This window comes from Heterocephalus glaber, unplaced genomic scaffold (assembly GCF_053883595.1).
Source record: "Heterocephalus glaber isolate CG9 unplaced genomic scaffold, H.glaber_assembly_v1.0 deba00001729, whole genome shotgun sequence".
NCBI classification, from domain to species: domain Eukaryota; kingdom Metazoa; phylum Chordata; class Mammalia; order Rodentia; family Bathyergidae; genus Heterocephalus; species Heterocephalus glaber.
This window is the reverse complement of record NW_028258440.1, coordinates 1,663,075-1,689,965: the sequence shown is the minus strand read 5'-3', so window position 1 is coordinate 1,689,965 and position 26,891 is coordinate 1,663,075. Positions and strand designations below refer to the sequence as shown.

General features: G+C 40.7%; 1 protein-coding gene across 1 annotated transcript in view; it reads right to left on the bottom strand.

The window, feature by feature from the left end:
* Positions 1-808: 808 nt before the first annotated feature.
* Positions 809-26,891, bottom strand: part of Gpc4 (glypican 4) — a 110,448-nt gene continuing 84,365 nt past the window's right edge. Inside the window, exons 3-9 of the mRNA XM_004860080.4 lie at positions 21,584-21,975; positions 10,688-10,853; positions 5,068-5,198; positions 4,828-4,974; positions 3,685-3,821; positions 2,971-3,146; positions 809-2,880 (exon numbers count right to left, since the gene is read on the bottom strand). Coding sequence (XP_004860137.1) covers positions 2,678-2,880; positions 2,971-3,146; positions 3,685-3,821; positions 4,828-4,974; positions 5,068-5,198; positions 10,688-10,853; positions 21,584-21,975 — 1,352 coding nt within the window. The 3' untranslated portion in view covers positions 809-2,677. The remainder of the gene's footprint in view (positions 2,881-2,970; positions 3,147-3,684; positions 3,822-4,827; positions 4,975-5,067; positions 5,199-10,687; positions 10,854-21,583; positions 21,976-26,891) is intronic.

Here is a 26,891-nt window from a genome sequence, read left to right as displayed (position 1 = left end):
TCTTTGCAGTTCTTTTTCCTTTATCAAAATAGTAAGTGCTAACTACCATTTTTTAAATGAAACATTACTCCAAGAGTCAAATTTTTTTCTTAAGATACAGAGCAGGTGAAGCGTTTGAAAAATAATAATTTATAAATGACTGTAAAACACAACCCCTTCAGGTGCTATTCAGAAAAGTTAGGGCTTCTCCTAACAACACTTTTGCTCTACCTCATTCCCCAAACTCATAAGGTTTTTAAATATTCAACTTGCCTTTATTCTTTTTGGGGGGGGGGGGTGAAGGTGAGCCCACCAGCTGGTTAAGAGCCAAGAGTATCCAGTCAGACCTGAATGGGAAAATCTATGATTTGTTTATTTCATAGTTCACGTTCAAAAGCAAGAGACAATTTAAATAATAAAAGGGTAACAGGAAAAAATGCAACAAAAGAAAACAAATGAGTTAGCGTTCAGAAGAACCTTCAAGAATATTTAATTCGGAAAATGTTATTGGTTTAGAGAACTTGACTGAAAGAAAACAGCTGGGCAAAATTCAAGGTTTTAAATTAAAAACAATCTAACAAGGTCTATGGGGATAACTCTTTGAGCCATATTTTGGAGACCAGATTCATTTCTACCAAGTAAAAGTAATAGCAGTCTAAGCTAAAAAGGAAATTCCTCACAACTGAGGTAGTTACTAAGCATCAGCGCATTTTCCAAGCTCTCACAAAGCAGCTTAGCTATTTACAACCTATTTTTCCTCATACAGAAATGGAGTGCCTTTTCAATTTTATGTCTTATTTGTTTTAAAAAAACACTCATACACACCAGCCAGAATATGCCTATTTTATTAACATCATGCTTTAATAAATAACTGGCTACTTCTAATAAAATTAAGCCTCTGTTTACAACAGCCCCCAATATTTTATTTTGACCATTCTGCAGAATTTGGTGTAACAAGTTGAATGAAACGTAGACCCTGTGCTACCAAGTAATTATGTTTCAATATAAAAATAGAGAATCACTCTTACAACTGAAGATTGAACAAAAACACAACCTCTGTGGGTTTTCAGTTCTGTAGAATTGATTGGGTTCTAAATGGTTGTTTAGAGCAGGAAGAGACGTGCAGAATTTTCATCCTCTCTGAAGACTACTGGGAACCCCTTTTAAAGTGATCTGTTACATTCTCATAGTTTTCTGAGCTGTCATTTGGTAAGGACACAATGAAAGGGATCCTAAAGGGGCAAGACAGTTGTCAGTCTTTGGCCTGGGACAACAGATATGGCCTTTGCCAGCTCACCCACGTGGCTAAGGGTGAGTGCTAAGATGTGGTCTTCTCGGCTCTACCTACTCCCATCCCTCCCCCGCTAGAAAATAACACATGAGAAAATCTGGACACCTAGTTCTCCCCCCAGGGGGCTCCTTGGCTGGTAGTAGCATCCAGCTGCAAACCACTACAAGTCCTTTGCTTTACTGATCAAAGCGGGCCGGGCAAGAAGAAGACTCGAATTAAGACACCTCATAATCTCTTAAAACAATGTTGGGATCCAAAACAAATGCACATACACATGCACAGACTAAAACTTTGCTTGAGTGTTGACAGCTATTTCCTGAGCCCAGGCTGTGCCCCAATTCTAGCTAGCTCCCAGACAGTTTCGCTTAGGTGACTGGATTTGAGATCCGGATCACCGTGACAAGGCAGACCAAATCAGGCTGTTGGTCACTTCTTGCTGCCATTGGGATAAAACTTTCAAGAGGGTCAGTGTGGACCTGAAAACTGGAATACAGTGGCTTACTGACTTGCCTGGTTAAAAACAAAACAAAGCAAAACCCTCTCTCACCCAAGTGTGAACATGTGATAACCCTGGGACACCCTGAATGCCTTTTATCTTTCAAAGGAAACTATATCAAGAACCATTCTCTATATGGGTAACACTTTAACTATAAATGAGTTCAAGAAATGGACCTATACGGGACCTTAGCTTGTGTAATTCAACTCAACCAAAATGGGCAGTCTGCAGTCTCTTCCAACCACCAGCTCTAAATGAAGTCTAACCTTCTTCATGTATTGATGCTCGACTACAATCTGACAAGTGGCTCAGAAGCCCGTCTATGCCTTCACATTCTGTCCTAACTTAATAATAATAAAAAACCCAAATCACCTCTACTTTTCTCCAGATAAGGCAGCTAAAATAACAGGGATAAATGGCAATTTTTCTGCTTGTTGGACTTCTTTTAATAGGATAACATGATAAATAAAACCTGCTTCTGTACAGCTATTTAATATTTCAGAAATACGTACATGTTACATGCCAAGAAAGGACCCTGGTTTTCTTGTAAGAAACAAGCTGAAAGCATAATTGGAAAAAAAAACCCCACAAACAAAATGAGAAAAATACAAACAACAATAGAGTGATAAAATCACAAATGCACAACTAACTACAGCTCTGTACCTACACTGTTAGCCACGTTTAACAAGATTCTGGAATAGCAGGAACCAACTTAACGTCTAGGTCCCTTCTGCCCCCAAAAACTGAATAAAAAAGCAAAGTCAGCATTTTTAAACCAGTGGCCACATAGTTAAAACTGTACATTGTTGTCCATTCATTTAAAAAGCAAAGTCACTAGGATGGTATAAAAGTGATAACCGGTGCCTTTTAACTTTCTGATGGATGAGCACTTTTTCTCAAAAGTTTGAGAATTAGCTCCACTCTCTCTGCATAACCAGGAACAAGACGCAGAAGACAGCAAGGAAGTAGGGCTGTGCAGCAGCACGGGGGCCAGCACTGTCGGCTTTGTCATTGGCACTCTTCCCAGCGTGGTCAGTGGCGTTGTACTCGAACTCCGAGGGGCACTGCTGGTACTCACACCCACTTCCGCTTCCTTCTCCACTACTTTCATCACCTATGTTTAAGAAATGGAACATTTTATTTCACTTGTTCTCATCATAAGACAAACAAGAATGACTCATGCTTCAAGACTGCAAGGGCTTACTGATATCAAAGAAGTCCACATCATTCCCATTATAAGCATTCTTCATTTTACTGGTCATAACCCGAAGAGCCATGATTTGACGAAGGATCAGTATATCTGGTTTGTCAGTGTCAACCTGGACCTCAGGGTTATTGCCCTGGTTGGCTAATCCATTTCCTGTTACTGCAAACAGGTACCTGAAGTGAGAAATGACCAGGAAAGCAAACGATGATCAATAAAACAAAAGGTAATGAAGAAAAAAAAAAATCAAGATTTCTGCTAGATTCTAGTATTTCTACTAAGCACAATTAAATGGTAGTTCTTTAATTCACAATAAACTCTAATTTCTCCTCTTCCTGGGTATTTGTCTTATTTCTCCAATTTGACCGTGACCTTCTTGAAAACTATCCCTTTTGTGGAGGTTGGTGCCTCAGTAAAGCACCTTGAGAATGGGTACGTATCCAGGTCACAGAGTGGGTAAGGAGGGGAGTGTGGGCCATCAAGACAGACAACGAGACCCTGTGAGAATTATGCCTTATGAGGCCAAGGCTTATGTGGCCCTTTACCTCAGAAGGGTAACTGCACACTGCTTGCAAAGCCTGTTCCCCCAGAACATCTAGAAGCCTTACCATCACCTATTGTGACGTGCTTCCTGAGGCCCTGACTGACCCTCTCTCTAGGTCACTCAGGCACCTAGGCAGGGACAGACTGCGCATGCACTGAAAGGCAGCTAACCTGCTCTTGCCCTTCCCATTCCAGCAGTCATCCTCGTTGCCATTCCCCGCAGCCATCCTTTCGTCATTGCAAACGTTGCTAGGGAGTGAGGACCAGAACTTCTTGGCCTGTTTCAGCTTCTCCTTGACATCAGTAACCTAATTAAGAAAAATTAAAAAGACCTCTGTAAAACAACACAAAGTAGGGCCGGGGATTTAGCTCAGTGGTTCCGCCGCCAGCCTTGCAAGCGCAAGGTCCCAAGTTGGATCCCCAGTACCAAAAACAAACAAACAAACAAAACCTATGCATGTGCCTTTTGATCATCTCTGAATATCTCTAGAGGGATATGCAACTCATTTTCAACTGTAGTCAAGAAAAAAAATATGCAGATCAAATTTATACTGAGGAGTACGGAATCACTCAAAGGAAGTAATAGTTGAAACTCTGAAGGAGTTGACTAGATCCTCTCTTTGTCTGACTGTCTCTGATTCATTCTCTCTCTCTCTCTCTCATAACTACCATCTGAGGCCTACCAGGCCTTGCAGACACAAAGATTCGACATAGTCTCTTCACACAAGGCTTTTAGAGTCCGGATCAAGCTTACGTATTATCCACTCTGGGAAACTTCCCTGTTAGTGCTCTTCCTTCCCACCCACTCGTACTCCTCAGGCTCCCTTGCCCTGTGTGCCCTCCTATTACTGTATTAAAAATTCTCTTAGACTTATACAGCACATTGCTGTGTAGTACACAATCTGACTACATTCTAGTACTCTTCTTCCATCCTAGCATTTATCATTCACCACCTTATGTTAGGAAGCCTATACCATCTGCTTCTTCCCCTTTGTTAGGGCCTTTTGTGAACAAGGGCCCATCTTATTCCTCTGAGCCTCCCTAACTACAGGCACATAGTAGACACCTAGTAAACACCGAGAAACTATGAAGGAAAGTTATGAGATGAGACTTACTGCATCCATTTCCTTGACTGTATAGGAACTTTCTGAATTAGAAATGAGAGAAGTACATTTACTACTGAGATACAATTTGCTTGAAAAGTTACACCTGAAAGACACACACACTTGTAAGCTTTCCAACTAAAACTTCATTTTGAGCAAATATTTTCAGCTATTTGTCATTAAACACGATCATTTCTGTCAAAGCGCTCACCAGTCGGTCCAAACTCGTGCCAGCTGCTGTGGTTGGGCGCTCCTCAGGATGGTATGGTCGGAAGCGAGCACTGAATGCACTTTCAGAGATGGAACGGGAAATGCGTCCAGCCGGGAAGGGTTTCGGGGGGCCACATCCCTGGAAAACCTGTATTGGAATAAGCATGGTTGGATTAGGAAATCACAGGGCAAGTTGATTGGGCTGTGCCAGCTCTCCTTTCCACTATCCCGCCTTCATTACCTTCTGGGAGACTTGCACACTGTTCTCTTGCATATTCATAATCGCATCAGAAATCTTCACATCGATGGGATCCATGACCGACTCAATGTTGAAAGGACCCTCTAGCCTCTCTGCCACCATCAGCATGGCATCTAATATGAGGTTCAAGGAAGAACAATAGAGCATGAAAAGTAAATCATTAGTTCAGCCTTGGGTAATTAATCAGTCTTATTTTACTGCCTTTAGTTCCTGTTGGGGTGGGGGAAAGGGTTAGGGATCATAATTAATTCATGTTTTGCTATTTATTCCCATGACAACAAACTGCACTCAGTCAGCTCTCTACAGTGTTGAAATGGCCAGGCTAACAATTCTTACTACAGCAATGAAACCCAATCAGGAATTTCCCACTATCGTGATTATTCCTTCCTTCTCTTGTCGGAAGCTGTTGCTGTAAAGTTCTGGTCTAGCACCCAGGTGAGAAACCTATGGCTGGAGGCAAAATAACACATCATTTCTCCCAGAGACTTCCACACAATCTATTCTTTTTGTTTAATGTTCCATTTGCAAGAGGCAAAACCATGGAGAAGTTAAAATCCTCGTACACCAATTCTATTCTTTCATTTATTTTTATCAAACCTTTCAGATCCTTGAATATACATTTGGAAAATACAAATGAAGGTGTTCTAGGAATGTTAATGGCTTTTCAAATACTGATGGTTTGAATAATGCAATTTTGTGTTAAGATAAACTTCCACTTCAAACATAAGGGCTTCAATTTTATTTTGCAGTAAAACATATATCTCCTTGTATTCCAGTAAAAAGACAATGTAAGACAGTACATACAAATTGTGTGCTTACAGTGTATATCTTCCCAAATGACCCACAAGTCACTTCTGGACTTTGGAGGACCCTGGCATTTTCCAAGCACTGAATCCCTTTAGATCTAAAATGTTACCCACACAGCTCATGTGTTTAGAGGATGGGGCTTTTGGGAGGTGATTGGAATGCAAGGGTTCTAACATCATCAGCAGATTAACCCATTAATGAGATCATAACTGGATGGCATTATGATGCAAGGTGGTAAAAAACTTAGGAGGTAGAGACTCGGTGAAAGGAGTGAAGGAGTCATAACCTTGGAGACTATATCTTGCCCTGGCCCCTTCTTCTTTGGCTGTTTCCTGGCTGCAACAAGATGAGCAGCTTTCTCTACTACACTCTTCTACCATGATGCTTCTCCCTTGCCATGGGCCTAAAAGCAATGGAGCCAGCTGACTATAGACTGAAACCTCTGAAACCAGAAGCCAAAATAAATCTTTCCTCTTTTAACTTTACTTTCACAGGTATTGTGTTACAGCAACAAAAAGAGAACACTGTCCCTTAAACAAAGGGATGTTTGCTTTCCATGCATGTTTGTTGGGATTATGAGGGTAGTTTTGCCTGTTGTGCAAAATTAGAAGGAATTGGAAATGAAACCCTCAAAGGAAAAAAAGGCTGCTTCATTAGTGACAAACAGTGACTTTTTAAACTTGTTTTTCTTTCCCCTTTATACTCTAGTGCTTAATGCATGTCAAGAAAGAGAGGCCCCATTATCTCCGCCCATGTTCTTGTAGTCCAAGGTCTGATACTAGACAGCAGTGCTACTTTCCAGAAGACCGTGTGTTCATCTCAACTGCAGCCCCTAGCTGAGCTTCCATCTAAGCTTTCTAGTGGAAAGGAGGTTAAGTATCAACATATCAATGAAACCAAATTTGGTCATCAACCTTTCACCTTCAGCCTAGAACAAATACTACACAACATTTTAAAGCATGGGTCCATTTCTCTAAACTATGATTCTGATGTCACACACATCATACACATTACCATGAAATACAATTTTTTTAAACTTTCTTATTCCATTGTGGTAAGCACCAATGAAGTGACGCTTCTAACCTCTAAGTAAAAGCTGACAGCATGAATATACCATTGTGCTAGAGGAGAGAAAAAAATGCTTTTGATGTGCCAGTAAAAGGAAACTTTTGTAAACAAGTGGAGCACAACTTAAATGTGTTCATCAGTGTCAAAGCATCAGGGCTGCCACGTAGAGAATGTACATTCCTTCGCAAGCCAAGAAGAAATCGCTTGCTCCAAATAAAAATATTATGAATAGACAGATAATAAACATCCAAAATGCAGAGGTTTAAATAAGAAAACACAGTGCATTTTGTAACTACTTATTCCTCTAGTGGTGAGGAAAGGGCAGATCACGAATGTGTTTGTGAAAGACTGAAAGGAAACATAAACCCCAATTCTTCTGGCTGTTTGGTGTCTTTGTAAACTCTGAGGCCAGCCGGCCATACACAAGGGCCTGGGAATGGAGAGTGAAGCTGGGCCTTTGTTGGGGCCGGTGCCATGGCGTTGTGTGTTGTGCGGCTGAAGAATGTGACTAAGGATGCATTCTGCCGGCAGCCCACAAGCCCACAAGCTGGGAGCCAAAGCTGCCTCTAAGCCCTGTGTGAAGTCATGATTGGCTATCAACTGACTCTTCTGTAGCAGCAACCAGCCCTAATAAGTCCCAAGAGAAACCCAAAGAAGGTTGGTTTGGTGTTTTGGCTTTCTTCTCATCGATATGGCCCACAGGTGTCTTATCTGCAGGATATCCAACTGGCTCCTGCCAGGAACTGGCTGGTTCTCTGACAGCAATCCCAATACTAAGTTCCCATCAGCAGCAACATGTGGCATTAATTGCCTGTGAGTCAAACAAGCATAAATATAGGTACAGCATGTGATGGAGAACAAGCTGCCCCTAAGAACAGCTTAAGATTCTCCAGAAACCGACTTTTTTGGGTATGTATATGTGGTGTCTTGAACTAAAGATTATAAAAGTGAGTCCCAAGGTGTTTCAATGATTTGGATCCATCCCCCAAAATAGATGATAAGACTTACACATTTACTAAAGGGTCACAATTCATGGCAATATGCAGATGCAAGGACAGGGAGGACATGGCAGGGAGAAGGCAGACTTGGAAAATCTATCCTTAGTTTCCCAAAGGGTCTAGTCCAATGGCAGGGTTGCAGAGCTCAGGATATTGGCACTGAGCACCCCCTCCCCAGACCCCTGCAACAAAGAACCCCCTCCTCACTAGAAAAAGCAATTCCTTTTGCATTGTGCCTTCAATAATCAGAAACCCACACCTTCAGCCTCCTGACATGACTGGAAGAACAAAAGGCAGTTTCCTGACTTAACCCCAAGATCTGATTTAAAGAAGGGGCAAAAAAAAGCTCTTGACCATTCATTAACTGCAGTAAAGGGAAAGACAAATTCCTTGCAGAGAAGGGAAAAAAAGACAAGGAGTAAGAAAGAATTTACAGCAGAGGCATGTAAATTGGGACTGAATTCTATAACCACAGAGCAGATTAATTAAATCTTTGTGAAAAATTCAAGAAAAAGCACTGGAGATTAACAATGTCTATTACTCCTGGCCTTTTAGATCAGCTTATTAGAAATAAAGACAAGTGCACCCATTAAAAATAAAATTTAGATACAATTTTATGCCTCATCTCTCTCAAAAAGTATCATTTAAAATAATTCGGGAAATTGATTAAAAAATCCTATCAATTTGCACTTGGGTTTGATTTTGTTTCCTCAAAGATAACACATGTGATTTAAAAAATATACTACAAAAAATAAATAAATAAATAATAAAAAATATACTACAAAAATAGCAACAGCAACTTAAAGTCTCCCTGTTTTAGAGTAACTGGTTGAAAACATTAAGCAAACCAGAGTATGGTTCTGATTTGACATGGATCCATAAATTCTAGGAAAAATATGTAGAATTTATACTGGGGCTGGGGATGTAGCTCAGTGGCAGATTGATTGTTTCACAAGGTTCCATCCTCTACACTGGAAAAAAACCCTATTTTAATACAAGATTATGAGGATTTCAGTGATAGTTGCTGCTGGATGTGTTAGAAGTAGCAACATAATGTAAGAGAAACGGCACTCTGCACTTTGAATGTCTACATAGGAAAGTCAGCAAAGCTGGGTCACTGCTACTATATACCTTTTGTACTGAATGGCGATTTCTACTCCTTTGCCTGGAGAAACAATTCATTATATTGAAAAGGAAATTGTAAATTTGACATTTGGGTGCGGGGACAAGGGCGGGAAGGGGGGACATTGACTTTAGATCTAGAAATGCCATGGGCATTTATTTCCTGAGAAATATTTTGAAGCAACAACTCCTCCCCTGGCTTCACTCTGGGCGTGACATTCCGTTTGTCCCTGTGTGTCTTTGCAGGTCTCATGCCTTCCTTTTCATGGGCTTCTGCTTTTCTGTGTGCAAAAGATTATTTTCAGGTCTTCCAGCTTTGAGCTATTTAGTCTACAATTGTCCTGAAGTGCTTAATATTCACATCTTTTTTTTTTTTCCTGCATCAGTGTTCTCAAGCATCTGTTGGCACCAATTTATTGATGCACTTTCAGAGTTAATATGGTAATTAGCTCTCATGCAGTCTAAAAAGCACCCCCCTCCCAAGCCGGCAAATTGCATGCATGTTCCCATGATGTGGACACGTAAGTGAAAAATAGGTGCCTATAAAGACACTCAACTTCTGCAATTATGCAAATGTGACTGGGGGTGGAGAAATGAGAGTTTGTTTTTTGTGAGCTGTTAGTATTTGTGTGAGGTCCACTAATGCTCAGCATTAGAGGTTTAACACCGGTCACTATGCTTTAGGACTAATATGAGCACTAAGTAGGCATTGAGGGAGTTAGCTGATGACTAGATGTTTAAATTATGCTTAATTTGCCTTTCCAAATCATAATTAACCCAGTGCTATCTGGATTATAGTTTCCTTGGTAGAAAATATATGCAGAAATCCTTATTTCTCAAATTATCAGGTCAAAAGTCCTTCCATTCTCTGCACAGCAGCCTACTATTGTTAGATCTCTTAGAAGCAAAACCCTTGAATTTCCACAATCAGATTTCTCCTGATCCAAAGAACAAATGATATCTGAAAAGTCTGCATACAGAATTTATTTTTTTTTCCAGCACTGGGATTTGAACCCAGGGCCTTCACACTGATTTACATCCCAGACCTTTTTTACTTTCATTTTTTTTTAAAGATAGGGTCTCACCTAAGTCACTGAATGGTCCAGGATTGGCTCAAACTTGCCATCCTCCTACCTTAGCGTCCCAGATTGCAGGTGTACTGACAGAACTTTATAAGCCATCCTGACAGCTCCATGAGGGCTGTACTCCACCACTGACATGAATACAAAGCTATGATACATAACATCAAAAAGGCACTTTCTCATTATTTTAATTTGGGGGGGGTACCTGGGCTCGAACTCAGGACCTTGCACTTGTGAGGCAAGCGGCGGAACCACTGAGCTAAATCCCCGGCCCTACTTTCTCATTATTGAAAGTTGGTAGTCACAGTACCTTATGACTTCAGAAATGCTACCATTAGTTCAAGGGAACATTTACTTGTAGTAATAATTTCACTATCTTCAAAGCATTGCACACAGCATAACTAGGATTCTGGTAAACACTAACACTAGAACAAAGACAAATTTCATAGTTGGCAACTACATTCTTTATAGCAGAAGTAGAGCCATCTCAAGCAACACAAATACAAGTTGCCATCACTTGCTCACCTATGAAATTGTTCCACTCGAAATCGAGATCCCCCTGGCTGGCCAAACAGCCTCTCATGATGTTGGAGCAGTAGTTGTAACATGGCTTCACTGTCACGAGACCCCGGCAGTGGGAACAGTAGATCATCTTCAACAAGGCGCGGGTACACTGGGCTGTGGGGTTTACCTAACGTGCGAGAAGGAAAAAGACAGCAGGAGTAGAGCTAAAATAGACCCAGAAATGATAAATCTCTATCCAGTTGCCACTGAAAGCTTGGTGGTAAACTTCATTTAAATTACAACAGACAGATAACAACTAGCAGGCCCAGCAGGCCTCCAGCAGAGGTGAACAGATGGAGATCAGATAAACAGAAGATATTTGCTGGAGAGAAGGAGACAATGGAGGTGGGTCAGAACATCACATAACCTTAACCACTTACCAGTCCAATTATTTAAATACAGGATGATCGAAAACTGCATATTTTTGTTAAATTTTTATCAGATTCTCCCCCCCCAGCCATTTTTAATTGCTCAATTACTTCAGAGTCCTTTTATAAATAAGCCTCTGGGATCAGCCACGAGACCTTGTAGTGGGGGCTATTTCCACCTGCCTACAACCAACACACGGCCTGCTCCGCCCTCGAGATCACTGCACTCGTCTTTGCCAGACTGGAACACAGGCGCATCTCCCTGTCAAACACACTGACCACAGAACTGCCCTTGAAACCTGATTCCCAACCCCAACCAAGGCTTAAAACGGTACTTGTGTGTACTCTGTTCTGTGCCAAGAGTGTGTAGGAGGCAAAATGAATGTAGAGCAGCATATGAGCAACTTGGAACTTGAGAGTACATGAAGGCCTTCAGGGTTTTGGGAACACTGGAGCATAGAGTACTCGGGAAACACTTGATGAAAGACGAAAGCACTGAGGTGTCTGTTAAATTTTGAAGATGGGATTGGACTTAAGTGGAGAAGGAAAGGGAGATCATCCCAGGTAGCAATGATGAAAGGAACAAAAGCTGTGAGACACTGCCCTGGGCAGAGCATGGCATTTCAGCATGGGGTCAAGGAACCTGGGGAATTCCCCAGGTTGGGGTACATGGTCAAAATGCAGAGGGACGGATCAAGCAGAAACTGCAATGCCATTCGGCAGCCCACATGCGGCTACTAAAATTTGTGAGGGAGGGAAACTGCAAGGATGAACACAGTAGTGAAGTCAGATTGGGCTAGCCACCTCTGCAGAGAAACAGGTCTTCGTTTCATCCTTCTCATTCCAGGTGAGCAGCTGTTTTGGGCATTCCTCAGTCATTTCTATCAATGCTTAGAAAGGCTCATGGCTAGGGATCACATGATGGCAGCTAACTCAAAGTCCCTGTCTTACTTTCTCTGACCTTCTCTCCCCTTGTAGAGTCTGTATCAGAGGACTGGTGCATTCATCCCTATCAATATCAACCAGCTCTATAAGCAGGCTTTCAGAAGCAAAGACCACCTCAGGGAACAGAAGCTGGGATGAGGAGCAGACAGCAATGCACTTCACCTATTCTAGCATGTGACTTTGGACACCACTTATCAGCAGTGTCCTCTGGAGTAGGAACACGGGGTTAGTACTGTCAGGAGAAAAACTTAACATTGTCAGAGTCCTATCTGGTGTGCACACACCCCTCCCTCTCTTTTCCCAAACAGAACTCCAGCCTACAAGGGGAAAGCAGGCAACAACAAGATGGTAATTGTATACCCTAAAGGCAACGTTCCCTACAAAGAATTAGGATTTTTCCACAGTTTTAACCAGTCCCAAATGTTTTCCTAGGCATTAAATTAGTCCTTTTAACTATGTATTAATGTACAGTAAAATCTTGGCTAACCAATATCCTTGAGGAATGGCCCTCTGGATAACTAGATTTTCTCGATAGCTAAAAGTTCATTCCTTTAAAGTCACAGATTGTTAAGACTCTTACACTCATCCACTTCTCATTTTCCAGATGAGCAAACAGGCCTCCAGAAGGGAAGTGGCCTGAGAATCGCAGGATCATAGAAGTTTTAAGAGTTGGGAGGGGCCTTAGAGATCACGGAGTGCTGCTCTCATATTTAAGAGATAAGAAAATTGAGGCCAAAGAGATTAAGCAACTTGCTGAGAGTCACCCTGCTACATTTGATTCCAGTACTGCACCTTATCAAACATTTGTGACAAAAAGATTTCCCAGATGTATCACATTTCCCTGCCTTCTTAAGCAGAAGATAGGAAACTCTATCCTTAGGCGTGGGCTATTTTAGTTGGGTTCCGCATTGGTGAGACTGTTAAACAGCTGGATTTTAGAGAGGTAAAGAGTTATGTAAACGACGATGAAAAAAATCAGAGTAGCACTTGATGTTGTTGAATATCATGCTTCAGAACAGACAATGCCCTAGTAAGAAGAAAAATAAAAACTACAGTGTCAACAAACGGTTGGGCTGGGGATTTAGCTCAGTGGTTCCCGTGCCTGCCTCGCAAGTACAAGGTCCCGAGTTGGATCCCCAGTACCAAAAGAACAAAACAAAAAACAGTTATCAAGCACCTATTATGTGCCAGGAATTATTCTGGAGTATATTTGTGTTAGGTAGCAAGGCAGGAAAGATTTTCTGTTTTAGGATACAGAATCTATTCTACAAAACACAAAGAAATCCCAAAGTGGGATGAGTCTTTAGGAAATGAGCAAAAATTTTAAGTTCAAGATAGTTATATTCAAAAAACATTTATCCAAGAGGTTCTCTTGCATTCTCTTCTTTTGAAAATAACTCTAGAAAGCAGTGAGCTCCATTCTTAGTTCAACTGTGAGTCAAATCATTTATCCAGTAGATCTGATGGAGGCTCAAGTTCTAAAATCAGAGACCAAATGAAATGACACAGTAGAATTTTTATTAAAGAAGATTATGAAGCTGGGTTTGGCAGAGCTTTTCCATTTCATTCTTTGGCTAAGTACTGGCTCATGCTCTGCATGTGATTTGTTGAGTAACTACTTAAAATGATCACAAGGAACTTGACTATAACATGCTATGGGAACTCTAAATAATGCCAGAACTGAAAAGAAAGATGGCGAAGTTATAAGAGAACTGGGACAAGCAAGGGCATATAAAATACCAGAGTTAGAGAAAAATGTTACCGGGGTTAGAGAAAAATGTCTTTTGTCTCACAACCGCAATCAGACCACCTTGCACTAGTTCACACAAAGGGAATTTCAAAACCTGGGAAGCAAAACCCTTGTGTGCGATGAGGCCCTCCTATAAAGGGAAGGATTTTAAAATAGTCATGAGACCTACAGGAACAGGAATAGCCTGCAAGGCCTCATTCCCCCCCCCCCGGCCCCCCGTGTGTCAGTAATACCAGCATTCCAGGCCTAGGAGTCCCACCCTCACTGACCTGACCAAGCTCAGGATGGTGGACACCAAGTGTCAAAGATCAGCTCTACCTTCTGACTCTGCAAGCCCATCCCTATCTCCCAGAGAAGAAGCCAAACGGTTGTTCTCTTTTCGAACCTCCAGTGGCTTCTTATTCAGAGGAATGTAGGTTGGTGAAAGAGCCAGTGGTGTGCCAACCATTACAGGGAAGAAAGTTCCACACAAGGGCATAAAGTGATGCAATTTTAACTCACATGTGTGATTTCTATCCAAAGTCCAAGGTCTCCCTGATCCAGTGGTGGTGCTTGCTGTCTGTCACACAGTGATATGCCACACATTTCTGAGTGTTCCTCTACAAGTTCCCAATTATCTCTCCATACTCTCATAAGCAAATGTAGCAGTGTTAAAAGCAAATTTTTTTTTTGGTACCGCAGATCCAACTCAGGTCCTTGCACTTGCGAGGCAGGCGGTGGAACCACTGAGCTAAATCCCCAGCCCAACAAGCAAATTTAACAGTGGACCAAAGTCATACTTTGTTCTGGGAGTTTATTTTGAATAGAATTTCAAGTTCATTCACATTCTATTCCCTGTAACAATCCAAATCAATTTCTTCCATTGAGTCCCCCAGAAAGTATTTACTGAAATAGATTTGACCCTGGAGGACCAAAGACCAAGTAGTAGGTCATACCACAGAGGGACTGACAAAAAATGCTCACTACACTGCAGGGTCTTCCTTTTTATCTTCCATAGTAAAATATGCCACTTAAAATGCTATATTTGATTATTACTTTGGAGCACAGCTCTTGATTAACATTTGATATGTCTTTCTTTTACTTTGAAGGGTCTGTTGGGCCTAGATGCCAGTGACTTCCAGAATCCTTGGCACTGGGGTAATAATGGGTGTGGGAGGTTTATAACTGCCTTTTAAAACAAATCACATTTTTCAGCTATCTTATAGAGATTTAATAATTCCTTCTCAAAATCACATGATGAAAGAACAGAAAAAGGAAATCTATATTTGTCCCCCTTCCCCCTTCGAACAACAACAAAAAAGTTTAACGTTCTCAAAAAGAATATGACTTTAGCTTTCATGGATTTCCGGTTATAAGGGTCTTGATGTTAATTTTTTTTTTTTTTTTTTTTTGGTACCGGGGATTGAACTCAGGTCCTTGCGCTTGCGCAGCAGGCGGCGAAACCACTGAGCTAAATCGCCGGCCGGGTCTTGATGTTAAGATTCAAGAGAAAAGGGCTGGGGAGTTAACTCAGTGGTGCCACCGCCTGCCTCACAAGGTGCAAGGTCCTGAGTTTGATCCCCAGTACCAAAAAGAAAAAAAAAATCAAGAGAAAAGCTTCTGCTTTATGACAAGAGTTACTATTGATAGTTTTATATTGGATTTTATTGATTTACATGATACATTTATAGAGTACTTAGGGTCAGGTTCTGTTCCACAAACCATAACACGTATTAATCATTTAAGGCTCAAAATAATCCTAAGAGGCAAGCATTGTCATCTTATTGCACACATGAAGCAGAGGGAGGCCCGAAGAGGTTAAGAGACTCACACCAGGTCTTCTAGTAAATGGTGATGCCAAAATGTGAACCTAAGCAGTTTGGTTCCAGAGGATGGGCATTTGGCATCTTTGGGAGGGCAGTGCTGGGGATTGAACCTGGGACCTTGCACATGATGGGCAAGGGCTGTACTGCTGAGCTATGCCCCAGACCCCTTGATGTGTATCTGAACAGCTTGAGTCACAGACTTTAGGACGCTTGAGGGTAGCACATGGGTAGGTCGGTCCTTCTCTATAGTTCCCAGGCCTGGTATTCTCTCCACACACCGTGAACACTCGGCTATGGGACTGTGTGCTTCTTAGTGACAATGTGATGTTTTTAAAGCTTAATGACTCAATAAATCAGTTTTTACATTGGTGGGTAATTTAGGACACATTCTACATAGAGCAATACTCACTGGACACTTGGATGGGGAGGACATATTGTTTAGTAAAACAATGATTTACTGAATATGAGTGCCCTATCTTTAGAACTGCTTACAGTGCTACAAGGGTGTGAAAAATATAAAATTATAGTGTATTTCTCACTAGTCCCTCCTCCAAGAGAATCTAAAGGCTCAAGAAAACACTCTGGACATGGAGTGAAAGGTTCCTTTGGACAAAAGTAAACTGGAAAACAATGCCTATTTTACCATAGTTCTAAAATTTTGGGGGGAAACATGTGTAGCTACACATAGGAGAGATAATCCCTACTAATGAGCAAGATATAACTTATATAAGAAGAAAAAGGGTTGGACATTATGTAAGAAGAGTTTATTGACTTTTAGAATGTGTTACAATAGGAACCTCATCAGGACTGAAAGCTTCTGTATTAAGCCAAATACCAAAACCAATCTGAGTTATTGACTCAAATATCAAAATTAATCTGAGTTATTGAACCACAATGATAATATATTAATACCAAATTCTAAGTCCTATAAATTCCTTAAAGATTGAGCAAGGTCTCTCAAAACCTTAGGTAATTCTGGGAGGTGCCATAGAATATGAGATTTTCAGGGTATGCTCCATGGCAAAAGTCAGTGGGCCAAGAATCTCATTTCCGGGCCGGAGATTTAGCTCAGTGGTTCCGGCACCTGCCTTGCAAATGCAAGGTCTTGAGTTTGATCCCTGGTACCAAAAGAAAATTTAAAAAAAGAATCTCATTTCCTTGTTCGCTTATTAAAACTCTTAAAAACACTCACTGTGGGCTGGGGCTGGGCTCAGTGGTAGACTGCTTGCCTAACGTTGTGCAAGACCTTGAGTTCCACCCCCAGCACCACAAAAAACCCAAAAGCACCTCATCCTTGCCTCCCTGCAGATACACTTTTAACATGACATCTGAATGTCATATCTGCTAGAAAAACCCTCTGCAGAGAAGTCTCTTTCCAAGGACTCTTAACACAGACTGAGCCTTTCTACTAAATAACCTGTGTTTTGCAAACACCACATTAAAAACTACTGTAAGAAGCCTGAAAAAATAGAACATGCTGGAGCAGAACTCTTCATGCAGGCTGGATTTCATTTCAGTAATTCAGAATGAGCCTTAAGCCACATTACACAGTGATGGCAGTTAACATGCTGCACTGAAGTTAGAAACACATTTTCTTTTTGTTTATTCCAGCTCTTAACATACATTCATTGCAGCATTCTATTTTTTGCACAGTCAATGGTACCAAACAAACAGAACAGGTCTAGATTTTATCTGCTGCTTGGTAACAGAAGCACCCAATAAAAATAACAGGAAATATTTCCCAAAATTATGGTAAGAGAACGAGATAGGGAACCCACACTTGCCATGGGATGTGGAGTTTATTCAGCAATTTCCTAATTAGCTTTGAATTCAATGCACACACACAAAGTAATGAGGATGAGAAGTTCCTAATGTTTTATCTGATAATAGAATTTTAAGAGTGTAACAAAATGCACGGGATAAACTAGGATTCATTCAGGAGTATTTGTGGATTGTTGTAAATAGAACTGAAGCTGCCTAAATACTCGAGAGCATGTGTTGTTTTTGTCTGGAATGCTAGACTCAGTTGCAACCTTTAAGTTTCAGCATCACTGCATTAACCCCCTTGAGATGAGCTCTATTTCTGTTTCGCGCTTGTGTGATCTCCATTTCTTCAGCCCTGACACCTCTCGTACACTGACTCTCCCTATCCCAGCCACAGCTTGGGTCCTACCTTTCTTCTTCCAGTTCTAGTCCTGAGGATTTTGAGTGAAAAGTAATATTAAGAGCTGAATTAAGGTCTACACAGGGGTTCTTAAAAGCTTTTCATATTGATCTTTTAAAAAAATTTTGTATTTATATGTATTCCCAGGTACTCGAGGCTGAGGTAGGAGGATTTCAAGTTCAAGACCAACCTGGCCAAATTATTAGCAAGAACCTGTTTAAAAATAATAAATAGGAGTGGAAGTGTAGCTCAGTGGTAGAGCATGCACAAGGAGTATGAATACATATACATAGGAAATTATTTTGGGAAATAGAAACACTTTAGTATTTTTATAGGTTTGGGGCACTGTAAACAGAGAAAAATGGAAGAGAACAGTGGAGAGCGATCCTAAGGCAGGACAGTCATTTAGACATCTCAATGGCAAGGCACCAATTTCTAATTATAGCCCCTGTATTTGGGGTGGGGGTGTAGATGCAGTCCCATTATGTCAGTGTTAATGGAAACCATGAGAGTGCAACTCTCTTTAGCACAGGAGCTATTAATTTTCATGGCGCATGTAACCACTAGTGCATTTCTGAAAGACCACAACAGACTTCACCCTTCCAGGCAGAACTGCTGTTACAAGCAGGTAAATAAGAAATGTATCATGAACCATGACAGATAAAGATGAAATAAGTAATCCAAAGATGTGCAGCACCAGGGTATTCTTGAACCATCTGTTACTAATTAAGCAGACTTTCTCAAGTTTGAATTGTAAAGCTCAATGGAGTGAACTGCAATCGCTGGATGTTTGGGCCCAGAAAAACAAAATCAAGACAAGTCTACTTCAACTAAGCAGTACCTTTCTTTCTCTTCAAGTAAGTTAAGCCTGCTGGTGCTAAGAGCCTTTCAAAGGCATAGTGGTGACCAAACCATTGCTCAGCTTAAAACTGCAACTCCTTTGTTGAAAAAGTAAACTGGAAAAGCAGGGTATCCACTCATAGAGACAAAGTGAGACTATCTCTAAGTTAAATATGCAATTAATATCCCCAGTCCAGGATTCTTGTCATATTTGACTATAAAAGCCATCTTGGAGGTAAGTGGGTAAAGCAGGTCTCTAAATCCATTCCCTACTCTGAGAAATCTTTTTTCAGGCTCGGAGCAATTAATTTTATTGGGCAGCAAAGACCCCGTTCATTTCTTGAGTTGTTCCTAGTTTCACCTGGAAACTGCACTTGGGTTTAGGATTAGTATGGAAAAAAAATATTGCTTGGGTACCCAAACTTAATTATAATTATAAATTAATCACACAAATTTTTCAAATTGTTCAGTTTCAAATATGTTTTGGGGAGCCAGGTCAATTATTGCCTTCTCCATACCACTATACCCCTAATTTTTTTTTACCAGGTAATGATACTCCAAAAATTAATGTAATAAATAACTTCTCAAGTCTGCAAATAAGTTTGGCATGCTACTACTTAGAAACATTCCACAGGTGGAAGACTGTATACGATTCTGTGCTGGCACCTTCAGGAACTTATGTGATGCCTGTGAGTCTTATTATTATTATGTAATTTAGATAATCTAATCTGACTTAGTTGAAGGGTTTGAATTTAAGTCAGTCCTTAAGTCTAGAAGAAGCTCAACAGTGAAGCCAAAACAGTATTTTTTCAAAAGTTTGCAATTACAAATACTTCAAGTAGCCATAAAACATTATTTTCCACTAAAAAACTGACAAGTAACCATTACCCTATGTAAATCAAGCCAGATAGCTTGCATTCACTATAGTCCCATTAAAAACAAGACAAATCTCTCTTAGGCAGATATGAGAATGTAATAAATGATAGAACAGGGATCAATCTCAAGGGTTATACTCAGAAAATAACCTTCCTCCTTCCTAAAAATTCAACTGGAACTCAAAGGAAAAGGGAGAAGTTTAACGTAAAGAAACCACTTCTCGAGTGCCTGCTTTCTACTCTCCCTCTCTCTCCAGCACGAGTGTACACACACGTGTACATTTATACACAGATATTCAACCACACCGCAGCACCTTTCTATCTTCTCAGTTTGGGATGAACACAAGGACTTGTTAAAAGAGGACAAATACGTCAGGTGAACAACAATGCAAATAACTTTGATCTGGATCAACTGTGCACTGTTGTAGGACCTCTGACACAAGTTTTTCCAACATTAATAAAGGTTGATGGGGTTGGCAGAAGTGCCGCTATCAGATTATTCTTTTAACAATCATCTCCTTACTTATCCGCACCCCAGCCTTATATTCCGCAACAAATATTTGCAATTTATAATGGGAAAAACTCCAAAGAAAAAAGAGTGGGTAAACAAAAACATACTGGAAGGAAATGTTTCCTGACGGTTTACAGCCTGGAGATGAGCGCGAGCAAGGTACTATAATGAACTCAACCAATCAACTAACCTTCTACCGTCATTCAAGTCTAGTATGAAAAATCCTATAGGTTCCTATCCTTCACAGTACTAATCTTTAGAATCTTTTTCTTCACTCTGTTAAATGTAAGTAAGTCTCCTCTCTTCTGAGGGTGACAACACATCCTGGGCAGTCCTGGCTGCTTATTAACAATTAGTAACACCTGTTGTCTAGGTATCATTGTTAATAAGCACCTCCTGGTTTAGACAGTTAGTGTCCCAGTTTGGACAATAAATTATATGGTCTTCCTAACTGTAGATGAACTCTCTGACAAGCAGTCAGGTGGCTATTTTAATGTTTGTAGTGCTGTCCAGTTTTTATGTTGCTTATTCCTCCAGGCCTCAAAAGAACCAAATGGCTTAAGCAGAAGCTATCTTTGTGTACCTAGGCTTTTTAGCAATGGACTACAATTTGGCTTTTCCTTTGAGGGCCTAGTGGTAGGTGCACTAGAACCACTCTTGTAAAGATAGATTTGGCCCAGTATATCTGCATCTTCCCTGATATTAGGCCATGAAAGGGTAGTGGTGGGAGGGCCTTCAAAATTTTCAGAGCCTTGGAGTATACCTCAGTGGTAGAGCACTTGCTCAGCATGCATGAAACTGTGGGTTCCATCCCCAGCACCACACACACACACACACAAAATGTTTACAAACACATTAAGTGGCGCATAGTGGGAAGGAGCATTTTCCCCTTTGAAATCTTGCTCAAAATCCTACTGCAAAAAGCCAAGGAATGCACAGCTTCTCTGGTAGAACCAGGAGGTAAAGGGACAGATGCACAGTTTCACCCACTGGGAGACAGAGGACCTCTTTCTTCCTTGTCCCTCCTCACTGAGACCAATGAAATACCTTCTAAGCTGGATCCAAGGAACACGGTCTGAAAAATACTGATCTAGTTCGATTCATTTAATTTCCAAATGAAGAAACTGAGGTTCACTTCATCAGCTCCTGTTCATATATTATAATTGTGTTTTCTGAACTGGTAATCCTATAAAACAAAGTCATGGCTAAGAGCAGTGTGTGGGGGAGAGGAGGGGGTAAGGAGGAGGAGGGAGGGAGGGAAAGAGGGACAAAGACAGAGAGAAGAATAAAAGCTAAAAGGACAGTGGAGGTTATTAATACTCAGATTCCCGAGGGAACAGATATCCCACTTCTAAGAATGACTACCAGGGAAATCACAGGAAACAACAGTAACATATGAAAATGTTTGTCATAGTGTTGTTTAGTAACTCTAAAAGGCAAATGTCTAAGGACTAAGTCTAAGAGCAGAGAGGGGAAAGACAAAAAGAAAAGATTGTTACTGAGCCAACAGATTCTAGTGATTTACTTTCGTCCCTTCCCTCAACTTTCTTTTAAAATGAAACAAAACAAACAAAAACAGAGAATGGAAACAGCACTTACCACAGAGACTTTGCTCACTACATCTCTTGCAACAGCCAAGCCTTGAGCAAAAGTACGGGCTGCTACAAAGGCGCGGGTAACCTGCAGCTTCAGTTTCCGAGGGACGTCGCCGAAAGGCTTCAGCTGCTCGGTATACTTGCTCACGCATTCCAGATACTCATCTGTAAAGTGGTACTGGGAGTTCACCAGGCGGAACATCCGCTCCAGAAGGCGAGCCCAGAAGTCATTAAGCATTTCTTCCAGGTTCACATTTCCCACCACATAGTAGCGCTTCAACTCTACGAAGAGATCTTTGAACAGCTCTGAATTTTGCATGTATAAGCGGCCATATGTTTTCACAAACATATCATTCAGGGATTTCTCTGCATTCTCTAGAAGTTCTTTGAAGAATTCTAAAAAACAAAAAAAGAAGAAAGTGAAAAAATAAAAGAAGGGATTTTAGGAATTAACTTTTTCAGATACGTTTGAAAATTTTTAAAAATCAAGAAATTAAATTGGAAAACATGTTTGCAAAGAATGAATTTCTTGGGAAACGTGGCATCTCACATCATTTGTCAATGAAAACAAAACTATGTTTCAAAGTCACTTACATATGGATCTGTATCTAAGAGGGGAAAAATAAAATCTCAACCAACAACTTCTCAGGAGTTAGTACAACACACATACACATTCATTTTCTTTGATTCATTCATTCTCTCTCCCAAAGACTGGATAAAAATGAGCATGTGAGGTCTAAACTGTTTCCCAGAACAGTTTACTGCAAGCATCTAAATCCAGTCGAATCATGCCGCCTAATTGTAACCCAAGGCCAGAGCAGGTGTGTTCAAAAGTTGTTGTTTGACTTGGGCATGCGTGCTTTTTTTTTTTTTTTCCTCCTTCATACTTATCTGCATGGCATGCTTGGAAAATGCTTGAGGTCACAAAACATAATGTAACACCCCCAGAAGCAAGCACATAGAGTCTCTAAAAATAAGTTCTTGAGTGTTTCTCTGGGACTTTAGCATCAATTGGAAGTATCCAAGTTAATCTTGGATTCCTAAGGGATTCATATAGTAACAGCACAAGCCTCTTTTCACTGTTCTTTCTGAGAGGGGACAGTGAGAATGTGCATAGGTAATGAACTCAACTATACCGTAGCATTGGTATATTTGTAAGATGGCATGAAAAAAATAACTGTAAAATATAAATGGCAGTATCTAGTCCTTTCAGATCTGTATTTTGGCCATCACGTAGCCATGGCCTAAGTGTCAAACATTTTAATCTCTTAAGTAAATGCCAATTCAGTTTTTTCCTGAAGCTTTTCACAGGAAGTTCAATGAAAAGAGGAACTAAGAGTATCTGTGTCACTAATCATTCTTAAAGCATCTCTTGCCTAGTATAAATACCCCAGGATATCAAGTTTATAAGCAGGAAATATAATAAATACCAGAACATAATACAAGGGCCATATCAAATAAGAAACGGGTCCCAAGAGAACATGGAACAGAAAGAAAATATGACACCTACTTCAAAGGCAGAACATTGGCGCGCTTATCAAAACGCAATTGTGCCGCAAAAATGTTTCCTTCTCATGCTGGGTAGAGGAATCAGAGGCTGACAACTAACTCCAAATTGTTTTCCAAAAACCTGGATGGAGTAAACTAAAGCTTTCTGGAAGGAAATGGACATGTAGGACTTTCCTTACATGCCAGGAGATTCTGGACTGGTTCCTCTCAAGGCCCTCAGTAGCATTTTTCTCGAAGCTCTCTCCCCTTGAGAGGGCAGAAAGTGGACAAAGGACCAATAAAATATACATGAGGGGATTTCTCAGACAAGCTCTCACGATCACAGATGCTGAAAAGGCCCACAGTGGCCATCTGCAGGCTGGAGAGCCAGGGAATCCAGAGGCTGCTCACTCCAAGAAGCCAAAAGCCTCGAATGGGAGGGAGGCCAAAGATGCAGCCCCAGTCCAAGCCCCAGGCCTGAAAGTCCCCTGGAGAGCTCCCAATGCAAGTTTCTATTCAAACCCTAAAGAACTAGAGTCTGATGACCACAGGCAAAAGCAGAAGGGATTGCACCAGTTCCAGAAAGTTCAAGCATGATTATCAGCAAGAGCTAATAATCCCCTTCTTCCCTGTTTCTGGTCCATTCAGGCCCCAGCCTGTTGGGTGGTGCTTCTAGCCTTCTGGACGTTTTTCCCCACTCAGCTCACTGGAAACACCTTCACAGACACAGCCAGTTCTCTAGGCATTCCTCAATCCAGTCAAGTGAACCACTCAAACTATCGCAGGAACCACATGACAACCATATGAGAAATGATGCGTGGAAAGGCCTTTTGTTCTCTGCCAGATCCCCTGAGTAGCTCTCAAAGTGCAGGTCAGGGACCAACATTGCCTCAGGAGTACTAGGCACTTGTTAGAAACAGTTTTGGGCCCCAGCCAGACTCACTACATCAGAAACCCTGAGGGTAGGTCCAGACACGTGTGGTTCTGCTATACCTTCTATACCTTCGAGCTGAAGAGCAAACTGATTTGGCTAATGACATGTCTCACATTTCACCTCTCACTAGCGATTACCAGCAGCTAAGAGGCTGTAAAGAATGAAGCATTTGAGACGGGGAAGGGTCTTTCCAATGAAGTAGATTTTTAAAAATTGTTGTTGCATTCCTAGGTGTGATTCTTTTGTGTGTGTGTGTGTGTGTATGTGTGTGTGTTACTGCAGAGAGAACCCAGGGCCTTCACACAAAGCTCTGTCTCCCCGTCCTTTTTTTAGCTTTTATTTTGAGACAGAGTCTCATTAAGTTACTAAATTGCCTATGCTGGGCTGGACCTTGTGATCCTCCTGCCTCAGGCTCCCAAAGTGTTAGGATTACAGGTGTGTGCCACCAACCCTGGCTTAAGCGTACTTCTTTTATGTGTCCTAGGGATAATTTTTCTTATGTGGAACTTTCTCAATTAAGTGTTAATTAAGGTAGATGATTAAATGCATGCAGCGTTTTTCTAGAATTCAAAGTTGGGGCACTCAGGACAAGAAGCAACCTTAAATATCCCCTGATCTATGTCTCATACTGTGCTCGAATTGCTAGCATTCTTGCTAAGTGGTGCTTGCTGACTTGGGGGCATAAAGACACACGTGGGTTCGGTCATACTGTCCAGTGTGCCGCACGCATACCATTTACATATTGGAAAAATAAAACCAGGTCATCGAGAATAATTCACAAGTCCTCTGTCAACCCAATGCTATTAACGTTTCATGATCTCAAAGAGCAAATTCCAACAGCAACCTCAGGCTCTTCCCTCTATTAGATTATTATACTGCTCATAAAATTGTTACACATCCAAAAAAGCTAGGGGTTAAGAATTATTTGACTTGTGCTTTAATACTCATTTTCTAAGTAATTCTTAATACTTACTTGAATTTTTTAATGAATGGCCCTAGAATCATGGGTTTTTCTTGGGAGGGGGCGCAGTGTGACACATCAAGCTTAGTTCTAATTTAAAATTTCTAAAAATGTCATGGTTCATCTTTTAGGCTTCAAAGTGCTACAAAGCCAAATGAACACTAAGACACTGAACAATCTATGGCAAAAGTAAAACATTCTTTAAGTTCTTCCTTCAGGTCAGGAGTTTAACAGTTGCTTTAGCTTCATATAATGTAGCTACTCATCATATAAGAGAAATAATCTAATGGAAAGAAGGCTGAGATGCTCTCTTCCAACATCATCATGGGGCTTTACAATGGTTCCCATGACTCACATTCCGTCTAGGAAAATTTTAGTGTGTATGTTAGTTTGTATTTTAAGGGATCAGCTTGGTCCTATATACATACTAAATCCTGATACATTTCATCATTCAGAAAATTTCCCCTCCTTCACATTTTAAAAGAATCTTTAATGTGGTCATATAAATTGCAAATATAGAGACCATTTGAATGGGCATCTTGTTAATGCTTGAGAAGTTCTATAAAACTGATATAACAAGTTAAAACCTCACAATTTAATCTCTCCAAATGGCTATGCAATTTGACAAGTATGTACTGAGTGGCTATTATTGGGCTCAAATCAAAATCCACAGTTTAACCATGCATCTTAATCTTTCTTCTGCCCAATCAGACTCTAATGAAAATTTCTAGAAAGACTAATTTTCCCCATTCAATTCACCTTTACTATACCACTACTTCTCACAAGTGGTTTTATGAATGCATCAGATATTTTTAAAGGATCTATAAAACTCTTAAGCCTTTATTTCATATGGCGAGTTCTTGAATATTCATCTATTTCATGGGGCTGGGGGGTCCTCAACAGAACAAAAAATGACAGGCTCCAAAAGATCCAAACTAATTTCTCCTTAGATCTATTTTCATTGCTCCTGTTAAATGGGAAGATTCTATGCTTTTTGCCTTGAAGGAGACCTTCTAAGGATGGTAGACATAATTTAAATTCTAAAATCCATACCAATTAGGTACAATAAAACCATAGCATAGTAATTTCCTATCAGGGAGAAATGAACAAAAAATCACTTTTGCATCTATTTTTTCCTATTAAACTAGCAGTTCTCAAATGTTCTTGGATAATTTTTTCATATCCTACTCCACCCTTTCCTTCCCATGACATTTATTTCTACAGTGAAGAATGGTGCACAAATTAGACTGTCAGGTCCTGGTCCAAAGCCACCAATGGCAACTTCATTAATTGCTGCGGTGCTCAACTCCATTTTTCCTCAGAACTCAGAAGCACGGTCGGATCCTAACTACTGAAGAAGAGTTGTCTAGGCTGAGCCACCTAGCAATCATCCTTCATAATCATTATGCCTGAAGCCAATTATAATATGTGTGGTGGCTATGAGAACCAGACAAGAGTAGTGTAACCGAGTTCCACACCGAACAGAATCTGAGTTAATTGGAAGTTAGAGCTCCCTTACAGCAATTGCTTGTATTTATGAAAAAGAAATGCTGCTCAGGGAGTCTGTTTTAAGTGAAGGTATTGGTATCTGAAAGAAATCAGAAAGGAGGTGGTTGACAAGCGTTTGAAATATGGTGTCTGTGATCAGGGTTTAGTTCTCCTTCAATTTTCTGTTTGGAGGCATAAGTATATGCATGTCCTAAGGATCAAGCAGCTGCTTCTCCTTGAGCTCGTGAATGGTCACTTAACACAGGGATAGGAAAAACAAGGGCCAGAACGTGCTACTAATCCAGAGCTGCATGACAGTGGGAAAAACACAAGACTCTTCCTTAGTGGCTGTATGACCATGGCCAGGAAAAAGCCCTAACTTCTCTGAGTCTCTTTTGCCCCATCCACAAAATTGGGCTATTTTCTCTCATCTCCTGTGGA